The sequence below is a fragment of the Oncorhynchus keta genome, chromosome 14 (assembly GCF_023373465.1).
Source record: "Oncorhynchus keta strain PuntledgeMale-10-30-2019 chromosome 14, Oket_V2, whole genome shotgun sequence".
Taxonomy (NCBI): domain Eukaryota; kingdom Metazoa; phylum Chordata; class Actinopteri; order Salmoniformes; family Salmonidae; genus Oncorhynchus; species Oncorhynchus keta.
Window position 1 is genome coordinate 40,742,534 of NC_068434.1, and position 14,866 is coordinate 40,757,399.

Below are 14,866 nucleotides of genomic sequence, written 5' to 3' on the forward strand. Positions count from 1 at the left end.
GGGTAGCACGTTAGCACATCTGGTGAACAGGTCAGGGTTCCATAGCCACAGGCAAAACAGCAGAAACTGGATCAGCATAGAGAGAGTGTGCATACTTAAGTTCACACAGGACAACAGATAAGACCGTAGAGTTTCACCAGATAGGACAGACTGACCCTAGCTCCCCCAGCACAGACTATTGCAGCATAGATACTGGGGGCTGAGACCGGAGGTGTGAGGGGACACTGTGGCCCCGTCCGACGATACCCCGGACAGGGCCAACCAGGCAGGATATAACCCCACCAACTTTACCAAAGTACAGCCCCCACACCACTAGAGGGATATCAACAGACTACCAACGTACTACCCTGAGACAAGGCTGAGTATAGCCCACGAATATCTTCTTGACCGCACGAGCCCGAGGGAGAACATAACCGGACAGGAAGATCACGTCAGTGACTAAACCCACTCAAGTCGAGTGTAACGGAAAAAAGCTTGGTAAGACGTGATGCACCCCTCCTAGGAACAGCATGAAAGAGCACGAGTAAGCCAGTGATTCAGCCCACGTAATAGGGTCAGCGGCAGAGAATCACAGGGGAAAGAGGGGAGCCGGCCAGGTGGAGGCAGCAAGGGTGGTTCGTCACTCTAGTGCCTTGCTGTGCACCCCAATAAGAAATACGTGTTATGTCTCATTAATCTCTCCTTCCTCCTGATTTGTGCCAGTGTTAATTACATCAACACTTTTTTAGGACGAAAAATACGTCAACCACCTATTTTTCCTTATTAAAACTATAATGATGAAGTGTTGCAAATTACTTTTCATTTTAGTCAACGAAAATGTGACGACATGTGAATTCCACGTCAGACTAATGGCCATTAATTTGACATGACGCTCCTTTTCATTTGTTTTGTCCAATCATAAGCATGCATGAAGTATATTTCATGTCAATTCTGACTGAGAGGATGCATCTTTCAGTTGTGCGGTCTGATTGAGCTGATCTGCCCAGCTCTCCCACACAGATCCCAGGCGGTCACTTCCGTCACTTATCAATCTTTTGAACTGATGCAAAGCCAGGATACCTCAACTAGAGACCATGTTTACTCTCTTACTTTCATGTAGGCTATTTTTGCTTTAATCACACTAGAAGCTCTGTTTCCCATGTGCGCTGTTATTCATTCATCTATGTTGCCGCTTTTTCGTCGTGGTCCGCAAATACGAGCTGCAGTTGCTTTTTTCCTGTGGCAAAAACAAATTAGTTAAACATTATGAGTAGAGTAATACTTCTGCCATTTTTGCAAAGCTCAAATTCTCTTCTGTTCAAGGAAACCACTGTTATTTACCCCCTTGATTATGATGGGGAGAAAATCTGAGCTGTAAATTGTTTCCAAGATGGCGTAGCAGTTAGACGTCTTTGTCTTTGTCCTGTCGTGTCCCTTGTATATATATTTTTCTTTGCATATCGTTTTTAAATATTTTCCTAAAACTCATCTTCTAAATATTCTCCTGCAACCCGCCTCACCCAATGTGGAGTGGATCTGTTTTTTTCCTAAAGTATTTCTATTTACTTCAGATCTGGAATCCCTCAACTGAAGCTAGCCAGCGAACTAGCTACCAGCTATCAGTCAGCAAACCACTGCTAGCGATTATCAGCTAACCTTTAGCTTGGAAAGCTCTCGACAGTTCGTACAATGTGATTCAAACCAGAGCATAATGGACCTATTTTTCTCTCCATATCCCTGGATTCCTACCGCAAACTCTGAACCTTTTCATCTGGATCTTCGCAACTAGCTAACTGCAATCCCTGGTGACTACTCCTGGCTAGCGTTTCCATCCCGGAGCAAGCACCAATTAGCCTGAAGCTAGCCCGGTTGGGCTCCTGGGCTACCACCAAAGCCCACTCATGGGCTACAATATACGGACCCCTTCTACTGCCGGTACTGGGCACGGAACCCCGCCGATCCTCTACGACTGGAATACCGTCATAATCTGCCCGAGGATTCCAACAGGCCCCTCAGGCGCGACGTCCGCTAAAGGCCCATTCTGCTAACCGCGGCCTGCTAGCTATCTAGAGCTACTTGGAACCCTAGTAATCCACGACTGGTCTATCGACGTCACCGCACGAGGAGGCAAAAACAGACTTGCCTCCATCGCGACGTCCCCCAAAGGCCCTTCTGCTAACTTGCTAGCCCCGGTCTGCTAGCTTGTTAGCCCCGGCCTGCAAACTATCTGAATCGCTGTGTCCCCAGCCAGCCCAACCACTCAGTGGACCCATATGATCACTTGGCTACGCATGCCTCTCTCTAATATCAATATGCCTCGTCCATTACTGTCCTGGTTAGTGATTACTGTCTTATTTCACTTTAGAGCCTCTAGCCCTGCTCAGTATGCCTTAACCAACCATGTTGTTCCACCTCCTACATATTTTTTATTTTAATTTTATTTCACCTTTATTTAACCAGGTAGGCTAGTTGAGAACAAGTTCTCATTTGCAACTGCGACCTGGCCAAGATAAAGCATAGCAGTGTGAACAGACAACAGAGTTACACATGGAGTATACAATTAACAAGTCAACAACACAGTAGAAAAAAAGGGTCTATATACATTGTGTGCAAAAGGCATGAGGAGGTAGGCGAATAATTACAATTTTGCAGATTAACACTGGAGTGATAAATGATCAGATGGTCATGTGCAGGTAGAGATATTGGTGTGCAGAAAAGTAAATAAATAAAAACAGTATGGGGATGAGGTAGGTAAAAATGGGTGGGCTATTTACCGATAGACTATGTACAGCTGCAGTGATCGGTTAGCTGCTCAGATAGCAGATGTTTGAAGTTGGTGAGGGAGATAAGTCTCCAACTTCAGCGATTTTTGAAATTCGTTCCAGTCACAGGCAGCAGAGAACTGGAACGAAAGGCGGCCAAATGAGGTGTTGGCTTTAGGGATGATCAGTGAGATACACCTGCTGGAGCGCGTGCTACGGGTGGGTGTTGCCATCGTGACCAGTGAACTGAGATAAGGCGGAGCTTTACCTAGCATGGACTTGTAGATGACCTGGAGCCAGTGGGTCTGGCGACGAATATGTAGTGAGGGCCAGCCGACTAGAGCATACAGGTCGCAGTGGTGGGTGGTATAAGGTGCTTTAGTGACAAAACGGATGGCACTGTGATAAACTGCATCCAGTTTGCTGAGTAGAGTGTTGGAAGCAATTTTGTAGATGACATCGCCAAAGTCCAGGATCGGTAGGATAGTCAGTTTTACTAGGGTAAGTTTGGCGGCGTGAGTGAAGGAGGCTTTGTTGCGGAATAGAAAGCCGACTCTAGATTTGATTTTCGATTGGAGATGTTTGATATGAGTCTGGAAGGAGAGTTTACAGTCTAGCCAGACACCTAGGTACTTATAGATGTCCACATATTCAAGGTCGGAACCATCCAGGGTGGTGATGACATCACCTGGTTTAAACGTCTCTAGAGACTATATCTCTCTTCATTACTCAATACCTAGGTTTACCTCCAATGTATTCTCTTCCTACCATACCTTTGTCTGTACACTATACCTTGAATCTATGCTATCGTGCCCAGGGACCTGCTCCTTTTACTCTCTGTTCCGAACGTGCTAGACGGCCAGTTCGTATAGCCTTTATCCTTACCCTTATCCTACTTTTCCTCTGTTCCTCTGATGATGTAGAGGTTAATCCAGGACCTGCAGTGTCTAGCTCCACTCCTACTCCCCAGATGCTCTCATTTGTTGACTTATGTAACCGTAAAAGCCTTGGTTTCATGCATGTTAACATTAGAAGCCTACTCCCTAAGTTTATTTTATTCACTGCTTTAGCACACTCTGCCAACCCGGATGTCTTAGCCGTGTCTGAATCCTGGCTTAGGAAAACCACCAAAAACCCTGAAATCTCCATCTCTAACTATAACATTTTCCGCCAAGAAAGAACTGCCAAAGGGGGCGGTGTTGCAATCTACTGCAGAGAGAGCCTGCTGAGTTCTGTCTTACTATCCAGGTCTGTCCCCAAACAATTCAAGCTTCTACTTCTAAAAATTCACATTTCCAGAAACAAGTCTCTCTGTTGACGCTTGCTATAGACCACCCTCTGCCCCCAGCTGTGCCCTTGACACCATATGTGAATTGATTGCCCCCCATCTATATTCTGAGCTCGTGCTACTAGGTGACCTAAACTGGGACATGCTTAACACCCCGGCCATCCTACATTCTAAACTTGATGCCCTCAATCTCACACAAATGATCAATGAACCTACCAGGTACAACCCCAAATCTGCAAACACGGGCACCCTCATAGATATCATCCTAACTAACTCGCTAAGTAGAGGATGCATGGTTATTCTTTAAAAGTGCCTTCCTCACCATCTTAAATAAGCTTGCTCCATTCAAAACAAATTGAGCCAGGAATAGATATAGTCCTTGGTTCACTCCAGACCTGTCTGCCCTTGACCAGCACAAAAACATTCTGTGGCGTTCTGCATTAGCTCCCCACAAATGTAAAATCATTAGATTGGTTTACGCACAGATTAGCTTGAGGGAGTTTCCTTATGCCAGTCATTGCCTTTCAAATCCATGAAGGGAAGTGAACAAGTGTAAGCAACATTTGGGAACATGTATAGAGGTGAAATAGTGTTATGTACAGTGCATTCGGAAAGTATTCAGACCCTTTGACTTTTTCCACATTTTGTTACTTTACAGCCTTATTCTAAAATGTATTAAATCGTCGCCCCCCCCCCCCTCATCAATCTACCCACAATACCCCATAATGATAAAGCAAAAACAAGTTTTTAGACACTTCTGCAAATGTATATTAAAAGAAAGTATTCAGACCCTTTACTCAGTACAATGTTGAAGCACGTTTGGCAGCGATTACAGCAAGTCTTCTTGGGTATGACGCTACAAGATTGGCACAACTGTATTTGGGGAGTTTCTCCCATTCTTCTATGCAGATCATCTCAAGCTCTGTCAGGTTGGATGGGGAGAGTCACTGCACAGCTATTTTCAGGTCTCTCCAGAGATGTTCGATTGGTTTCATGTCCGGGCACTGGCTGGGCCACTCAAGGACATTCAGAGACTTGTCCCGAAGCCACTCATGTGTTGTCTTGGCTGTGTGCTTAGGGTCGTTGTCCTTTTGGAAGGTGAACCTTCACCCCAGTCTGAGGTCCTGAGTGCTCTGGAGCAGGTTTTCATCAAGGATCTCTCTGTACTTCTCTCTGTTCATCTTTCCCTCGATCCTGACTAGTCTCTCAGTACCTGCAGATTAAAAAATCCCCACAGCATGATGCTGCCAACACCATGCTACACCGTAAGGATGGTGCCAGGTTTCCTCCAGATGTGACGCTTGGCATTCAGGCCAAAGACTCCAATCTTGGTTTCAACTGACCAGAGAATCTTGTTTCTCATTGTCTGAGAGTCCTTTAGGTGCCTTTCAGCAAACTCCAAGCGGGCTGTCGTGCCTCTTACTGAGGAGCTGCTTCCGTCTGGCCGCTACCTTAATATCCTGATTGGTGGATTGCTATAGATAGATGGTTGTCCTTCTGGAAGGTTCTCCGATCTCCACAGAGGAACTCTGGAGCTCTGTCAGAGTGACCATCGGGTACTTGGTCACCTTCCTGACCAAGGCCCTTCTCCCCCGATTGCTCAGTTTGGACGGGCAGCCTGCTCTATGTAAAATCTCGGTGGTTCAATGCTGCAGACATTTTTTTGGTACCCTTTTGTGCCTCGACACAATCCTGTCTCTGAGCTCTACGGACAATTCCTTTGACCTCATGGCTTGTTTTTTGCTCTGACATGCACAGTTAACTGTGGGACCTTATATAGACGGGTGTGTGCCTTTCCAAATCACGTCGAATCAATTGAATTTACCACAGGTGGACTCCAATCAAGTTGTAGAAACATCTCAAGGATGATCAATGGAAACAGGATGCACCTTAGCTCAATTTTGAGTCTCATAGCAAAGGGTCTGAATACTTATGTAAATAAATATATTCTTTTAAATGTTTTATAAATGTGCAAAAATGTTGCTTTGTCATTATGTGTTATTTTGTAGATTGAGGAAAAAATGTTAATTAATCCATTTTAGAATAAGGCTGTAAGAACAAGAAAGTGCTAAAATTTCTACAAACCTATTTTTGCTTTTGTCATTATGGTGTATTGTGTGTATATGTATTTTTCTTGAAACCTATTTATTTAACTTGGCAAGTCAGTTAAGAACAAATTCTTATTTACAATGACGCTCTAACCCGGACGACGCTGGGCTAATTGTGCTCCGCCCTATGGGACTCCCAATCACGGCCAGTTGTGATACAGCCCAGGATTGAACCAGGGTCTGTAGTGACGCCTCTAGCACTGAGATGCAGTGCCTTAGACCACTGCGCCACTCGGGATGAAAGAAGTCAATTTTAGAATAAGGCTGTAACGTAACAAAATGTGGAAAAAGTCTAGGGGTCTGAATACCTTCCAAAGGCACTGTATGAATTAATGTTTGTAAAATGTAAAAAATAATAATAAATGTTTTTAAAACAAATGATAATAATAAGTAAACGTTGAGAGATGACAGTCTACCAGTAGGCTACCCCTTGTTTGGTGAAAGCAAATGTTCTAGGTTAAAAGTACATTTGATGTAACAAATTCTAATAATGTAGTCTTCTATCATGTAACTATTCAAATCTAATGTATTTCTATAGCCCTTGAGCTGATATCGCAAAGTGCTGTACAGAAACCCAGCCTAAAACCCCAAACAGCAAGCAATGCAGGTGTAGAAGCACGGTGGCTAGGAAAAACTCCCTAGAAAGTCCAAAACCTAGGAAGAAACCTAGAGAGGAACCAAACTATGTATATTCAACCAAAACTATGTATGACAAGGTAAGTTGGAAAACTGAGAGCTTTTTCTTCTTATTGTCTCTTTTCAGGTTTTGAAGAAGATTGCTAAGTTCATCCAGGAGCAGAATGATAAGATCTATGCTCCACGAGGTCTGCTCCTCACTGACCCTATTGAGAGAGGCCTCCGAGTTGTATCCTTCTTCAGAAAGCAGTGTGATAGCCATTAAAGCAACGTGTCTACAAAGGTAACTCAGACTTCCATCCAAAATGGCACCCTTTGAAGGGCACTACTTTGTAAAGTAGTGCACTATATATTGGGAATAGTGTGCCTTTGGAATGCTACGTTCACGGGATAAAAAAGGTACTATATTTAGAATTAGAAGATGTTGTGCTTTTTTTCAGTGATATTTCCTTTATGCGTTTCTTAGGTTTCGTCATGCAGGCTGATTTATATTTGAGTCAGGGCTGGGCTAGCTCCATGTTGATATGTGCTGTGTAGTACTAGTTAGAACAATGAAGTTTCACATTGACCTGCTGCTGGTGTGTGACCGAGTTGGTATTTGGTGTTTCCACATGTGCATCCCAAATGGCACCCTATTCCCATTACAGTGCGCTGCTTTTGACCAGAACCCCATAGGGATTAGGGTGCCATTTGGGACACGTTACCCAGGGCTCTGTGTGGTGTGCTCCCCTCTCGAACCCCTGCCTGTAAATGGAAACCAGGAGTCTGGGCAGCTCACAGTGGTACCCTGTAATAATACCAGATAAAAGTTATATTTAATCAATTTCATCTGCTCAAAATCAGAGGGTGCAGAAATGGTCTACGTTCTCCAAGTGTATGGGGTGCAGCCTGAGTGACTGACTCAACATCCAAAATGAATTGTACTGAGGGCTGGAGCAGGCAGTGAAATATGACTGAAATCGTTTACAGCTGAGGACCTCCTGTATGATTTCATTGTCTGCATCCCAAATGGCACCGTATGGGGCTCTGGTCAAAAGTAGTGCACTATTTAGGGAATAGGGTGTCATTTGGAAAGCAGACCTTGGTTTTATGGCGACCTCCTGGATTATTTCTCCAGCACTGCAGAGCTGCTGATTTTGGCCTGGGAGCGGCTGTGATAGCAGAGTGGAGATTGACAGGAATGTCACACCTGCCCTGTTCCCCCCCCCATGTCTTCTCAATGCACCTGAACAAGTAATGTCTGCATTTTTTGAGTGTCTGATTTGATGTTTTGACTATTGCTGCCCAAGTGCTTTACTCACAGCAGTATGCGTCTGTAGATGTCATATTTTAGAGGAATTCTGCATTGCCTTTAACTAAACATGATCAAGGTTGAAGTAACCATCTTTGAAGACAGGAGCCTGGGCAGATAAAATCTACAGTACTATGGTGAGTTTCAAGACACGGTCATGTCACACAGGATGTGTATAACAGATCGCATATGCCTCATGTATTCATGGCCGTTCTGTATTACTTTCCAAATTACTCTGGAGCAATCTGAGGAAGAATACTGTCAAGAAACTGCTCAAAGGGTGAAATCTATAAGTATTTGAGTAGTGAGTGCGTGAGAGCAAATTCTTTAATCTAATGATGGATAGATGTGGCATGTTATTGAATTGAAATATGGCTGCTCTTGCTTTCCAAGACTGAAATTTATATTCTTCTTGGTTTCACCCCATGCTGTTACGAAAATCATTGAGACCAAGTCATTGTCCCACAGCAATTTGTATTTACTCTCATGCTGTGCAGTTCCCATCTACCATGCTCTCTACAGTATCACGCCTCTCCGTTATGGGTTTCGAACATCGGAGAGTTAATTAAAATGTACTGGCAGACAGCACAGGGTTTTTCTCCCAATGTATTTCAAGAGGACTACATGTGTCATGAAACTATTCGCCTCAATCAAGCACATCTGTCCGCCTTGTGTAGGTTATTGCATATGACAAAGAACATAATTTCCCCCATTTAAGATTACGACTATTTTCAACAACAAGTGTCACGCTGCGAAACTGTTTGCGAACTCTTAATGACAATGTCTCAACCTGGTGTTTTTTTTTTGTTGGGACATTTCAGTCACGCCAAACCCAAACTGTCTCTGATAATGTTGTACATGAAGAGAGAGCAACAATTCTTTAATGGATCTGCTGAAGAACATGGCCCTAGTTGTTCATCAAGTGCTGGTTCAGCTCTGGCCTGGTGGAACAAAGTGCATACAGGGGTTATTATTTTCATTAGAAATTCCTGACGGGCACCTCTATACATGTATTTGTGAGGAATGTAAACTGCTCTTTTATAAGTAGCTGTTGAGAGAAGTCCGTTGGACTGTTGCCATGGTCTTTTAGGCAAGCTGTCCTTCCGTCCGTGCAGCAGGCCCACTGGCAAGGCGCAATGTGAAGTGTTGCGATAGCATTGTCCCGCTACTCTGCTGCATGCTCTTTCTTACATAGCAGAGCAGAAAGCCCCGATGGCGGACCTCAGTGGACCTGTTGTGGAATTTCACTGTTCGGGGTGAAGTGTGTGATTGAATGGTCCTCTGGTGTAATTGCACTAGACCGCAGTGTAGGAAAACAGGCGTTCAGCAGTTAATGGTTTCAAAATGAGTCATTAACAGACGGCGGTGCCAAGTCTATCTCCCTATGCTCCTCCACCACAGTGCTCACTATTCAGGAGCAGGACCAATGCACTGTGTGTTGTACTGGTTCTTCCGGGTGTCAACCTGCCAGCACACTGACTGGCACTGCTTAAGAGAGCGGGCACCTGGACTATCTTGACCTTCAAATCATTCATCTTTGGAGAGAATAAATGCTGTCAATTGTGAATATGTGAAAGGGTTTATGATATTTCAAATAAAGATACATGTTTTCTCTGAAGAACAACTTTGAAATGACCGAACAGAAGTTGATGATACAGTCAGGTAGTAACTAGTGCACGGTGATGTATGATGGTGGGTGTTTAGAGCCAGAGATGAGTAGCTAGCTAACTGTGACATTTCTTTGGCAGATCCCAAAAAATAAACTATGGCTTCACTAAAAACGTCACTAAAGTTTATCTGCATCATACTGGCTGCTGTTTTGTCTTAAATTTTTTTTTTATTCCTGCTGTTTAAGGGTGGTTTTTCTCACTGACCTTCTCACTTTTGGCAGATCCCAGACTGACTGGACAAAAGCTCTTGAAGGGCTGGTTCTATCTGGTTCTGGCTCTGCTCAGCATCACCTGGGGCCTCATTTATCAAAGGTGCGTTCACACAAAAAATAGTCTGAACCTTGCGTATGCCAGTTTTCCCTCAAATGTTGGTATTTATCCATTTTGAACTTGAAGGGAAAGTGTGCTCATCTCCACGGAAATCTCAGACCAGCCGTACGCACAACTTCTAGTGGTAGATCAACATGTATCGCAAGCAAATATATAATAATGATAGGCTAATAAAAACCATAAAGGCCTAATGATAGAACAGATGCATTTGCCGTTGGTAAGGAGATCACATAGCAGCATGTAGCCTAATGCATCTATTTAAATTTGACAGTGTGTAGGATACAGTATTGCCACATCAGAGCCTATACCAAGGCAGGAGATAGAAACACAATCATCTACTTCAAAATATTGAACAGGAATTAGTATTTTCCATAGAAATGTGCTGTAGCATTTACTTTTGAGCTGTTCGAATAGGGAATCAAACTTTCAGAATGTGCTACCAGTGTTTGGCACTCTCTCTATAGGCGGCATGCATTTTTTGTTTGAAAAAGGTAAGTATTCTGCCCTCAGCTCTACATAAAAGTGATAAAATTGGCCATTGCACTTTTCTTTTAGAAACTGTCATGGCCCAGTTCCAACATCTCCAAATCATACATCAAATGAGGGTGTTTTTTATTACCATAAAAGGTAACAAAAACGTTTGTGTATGTTGTGTGCAGTAGTTTGATGAATCCCAATCATTTAGTTGTGCATGCAAATCCTAGCATCCCCACGTACGGCAGAATTTAGTGAGAAATGTACGCACGGTTGATAAATGAGGCCCCTGGTCCTGGGTAGGTGAGACCACCACCGCACCTTCAGACTGAGGACCACCTAAAACTTCAGCCTGCAGAACATCATACCAGCCCTACTGGCTCCCATCCAGGATCCACATCTACTTTCTGACTACTGCGTCTCTACAATCTCCCCTGTACTCGACTCCCTCCACACTGTTCTATACTCCACTCAACTAACGCATGTACAGTATATGATGCTGGGGCTGTATTACACATTAAAATCCTAAAGGCCCCTCTAAAGTGAAATAAGATTTGACAGTTAGGTTGTTTTCTGTAATACATCCCCAGACTCCTAATCTTCTAAAAATGTATTTCCTATCTCTGTATTTCTAACCATTTACTTACTGCATCTTACGTCTGTTTACTTTTGCTTGTACAGAGATCGCTTGCTTTACAAAACCAAATGGCCCAAATTATGCTTGCATTCTTCTTGCATGTTGCGTCAATGCTCCGATGGTCCTTTTGTAAAACGTAAATGTGCCGTGCACAGTGTTTGTTTGGTAACTACTGTTCATTTTGCCGTGCGTTGATTGACTTGTTTGTATGTGTGTGGGTAGGCTATGTCTAGCTATGTAAGCACATTTGATTGCCTTCAAGTGAAGCGTTAGGCCGAGAAGTGCTCTTGTTTGTCTCCAGTGCCTGTAGTTTCTGTGAATATTGCCTCTGTCAGCTCAGTGGGTTCAGGTCAAGTGTATCTTAGCATACTATTTTAGCAGCCATCTTATTTAGCTTATCCTAACTTTTGCTCGTTTTATTTTCGGCAGCAAGCATGTTAAAAATCGAAGACTATTCCTAAACAACCTCAACTTCTTGATTTCTTTGTTTTTGTATCGATCAATTGTATGAATGAAGGACATTAGATTGTTAACTTTTGGTGATGATATAGATATACATTGACAATACGTGGGTTAAATACAATGATTAATATAAACCCTGGATTGCTGGTGTATTGGCCAATGAAAGGCTTTGAAGCCAAAGGTCAGCCATAGTGGCACTCCTCAGAAAAAGCAGTTTTCAATTAAATGTATCGAAGACAAAATTACATGTATTTAAGTATTTTTTTATTGTAGTGGGGACGGTAGCATTAGAACTTTAAAAAAAAATTATACTTTGACAAATGTTTTTATATATACAGTACCGGTCAAAAGTTTGGACACACCTACTCAAGGGTTTTTCATTATTTTCTACATTGTAGAATAATAGTGAAGACATCAAAACCTTGAAATAACACATATGGAATTATGTAAATCAAAATATATTTTATATTTGAGATTCTCAAAGTAGCCACCTTGATGGCAGCTTTGCATACTCTCAACCAGCTTCACCTGGAATGCTTTTCCAACAGTCTTGAAGGAGTTCCCACATATGCTGAGCACTTGTTGGTTGCTTTTCCTTCACTCTGTGGTCCAACTCATCCCAAACCATTTCAATTGGGTTGTGGTCAGGTGATTGTGGAGGTCAGGTCATCTGATGCATCACTTTCCTTCTTGGTCAAATAGCTCTTACACAGCCTGGAGGTGTGTTGTCCTATTGAAAAACAAATGATAGTCCCACTAAGTGCAAACCAGATGGGTTGGTGTATCGCTGCTTTAAGTGTGCCTTGAATTCTAAATCAATCACTGACAGTGTCACCAGAAAAGCACCATCACACCTCCTCCCCCATTCTTCATGGTGGGATCCACACATACGGAGATCATCCGTTCACCTACGTCTCACAAAGAAGGCAGTTGGAACCAAAAATCTCAAATTTGGACTCATCAGACCAAAGGACAGATTTCCACTGGTCTAATATCCATTGCTCATGTTTCTTGGGCCAAGGAAGTCCATTCTTCTTATTGGTTTCCTTTAGTAGTGGTTTCTTTGCAGCAATTTGACCATGAAGGCCTGATTCACAGTCTCCTCTGAACAGTTAATGTTGACATGTCTGTTACTTGAACTCAGTGAAGCATTTATTTGGGCTGCAATTTCTGAGGCTGGTAACTCTAATGAACTTATTATCCTCTGCAGTAGAGTTGACTCAGGGTCTTCCCTTCCTGTGGAGGTCCTCATGGGAGCCAGTTCCATTATAGCGCATGGTGGTTTTTACGACTGCACTTTAAAGACATTGTCAAAGATCTTGAAATTTTCCAAATTGACTACTTTGTGTGTGGCTACTTTGAAATCTAAAATATATTTTGATTTTTTTAACACTTTTTTTGGTTACTGCCATATGTGTTATTTCATAGTTTTGATGTATTCACTATTATTCTACAATATAGAAAATAGTAAAAATAAAGAAAAACCCTTGAATGTGTAGGTGTGTCCAAACTTTTCTCTGGTACTGTATATATTTGTATGTTTCATAATTATTTTGTATATTTAGCTTACATAATGTAATTTTAAAGTATGCTTTACGGAGTCTGTAATGGAATAAATGTGGCTCAAACTAATTTGGACTTTTCTACAGCTTCCAAAATATTTTTTTTACCATGGTTGGGGTGTCAAGATGGAGGTGTGGTGGCTTCAAAACAGCTCCTTGTCAGTCATCTAGTTTATAAGTAATTGGTTAAATTTGACATTGCTCCATGGAATTACATCCATTTCATAATGTGTTTTGAATGTTAAATGCTGAGTTTCTTCTGTCTGACTGAAATCTGTTAGTGCTATATTACAGATAATCTAACACTACAGAAATGTCCAACTATAGATTTTCTGGAACATTTTGAGGTAGGTTATAATGAAAGTCAGATTACTTATTCTCATATATTGTAAATATTATTTCAATGTATTCTGAAAATGGCAATGTTGAGCAAAATGAAAATGTATTTAATTTGGCCTTTTTAACATTAAACTCATTAATTTGATAAATTAGTATACCTTTTTATACGTCATTTTTTAAGTTCAAATGCAAACTGTTTCTTAACTTGTGAATTGTATCATAATAAATCAAACGTATACTTCTTCTACACTTCTGGATGATGCAGAAAATCATTTAGATGTTTTAGCTTAAAGGGGCAATTCCACAGTTGAAACAATAACAAAGTGTTCTCCCCACCACTGTTTTGGTAAAAATCTCAAATTCATAGACAGAGGTTAGAGCATTGGGCCAGTAACTGAAAGGTTGCTAAATTGAATCCCCGAGCTGACAAGGTGAACATCTATCGTTCTGCCCCTGAACAAGGCAGTTAACCCACTGTTCCTTGGCCGTCATTGTAAATAAGGATTTGTTCTTAACTGACTTTCCTAGTTAAATAAAGGTTCAATAAATAAATAAAAAATCTTAAAGGATTGACAATCCATAACATCAAAAGTATAGTTTTAAACATCTTTTGAAGCTATGCAGTGTTTACATTTACAAACTTGGAGTAAAAGCTTATATTTTGGGTTCTGATGGGGTACGACAGTTGAACTAAGTTCACAAGATATTTATTAGTTATACTCTTCAAGAATCAATGGGTACATATTATGAATTAATACGTCCAGACATGGTTGTTGCAACTTCAATTTGTACACAAACTGTATGATAATCTGTAATAGAAATGATATCTGTAAATGTACATATTCACGTCTTCTTTTGGGACAGCACATTCGACTGAGGTTGGCCCTCTTCATCAATCCAATAGTAGCATGGATGCACAAGCACTGGTTTCACACAGCCTGTGTGTGTGTACTGATGTCTGGTCAGAGTGGGTTTTTTTAGAGGGAAAAGTTGCAACTTAGGGGCTTGAAAAACAGGACTTCCCAGAAAGCTGCTTTCAGTTCCAGGTAATATATTCTCTTGTCCACAAGATTTATAGAGGAGGACCAGCCTGACTAAATCTCCCAGAAAGTGGTAGTATTTCTCACCGTTAAACTAAATATTCCCAGAAAAGTCATTCTGGGTATAACTAAGGAGGTGAAGCAATTTCGAGTAAGATTGGACAAAGGGACACAGTCAGCATCCCAAACGGCACCCTATTTCCTATGTAGCCTATGCTCCGGTCAAATGTACTGCACTACATAGGGAATAGGGTGCCATTTAGGATGCTGGCACAGAGATAGGACTTT

The 14,866-nt window shown here is 42.0% G+C and overlaps 1 protein-coding gene across 3 annotated transcripts in view; it reads left to right on the top strand.

Moving 5' to 3' along the window:
- The window catches only part of LOC118393421 (golgin subfamily A member 7-like), a 39,262-nt gene extending 25,569 nt beyond the window's left edge, over window positions 1–13,693 (top strand). For all 3 annotated transcript variants that reach the window (XM_035786076.2, XM_035786075.2, XM_035786074.2), the window contains 3 exons: window positions 6,901–7,002; window positions 8,144–8,201; window positions 9,956–13,693. In XM_035786076.2, coding sequence (XP_035641969.1) covers window positions 6,901–7,002; window positions 8,144–8,185 — 144 coding nt within the window. In that variant the 3' untranslated portion in view covers window positions 8,186–8,201; window positions 9,956–13,693. The remainder of the gene's footprint in view (window positions 1–6,900; window positions 7,003–8,143; window positions 8,202–9,955) is intronic.
- Window positions 13,694–14,866: the final 1,173 nt, after the last annotated feature.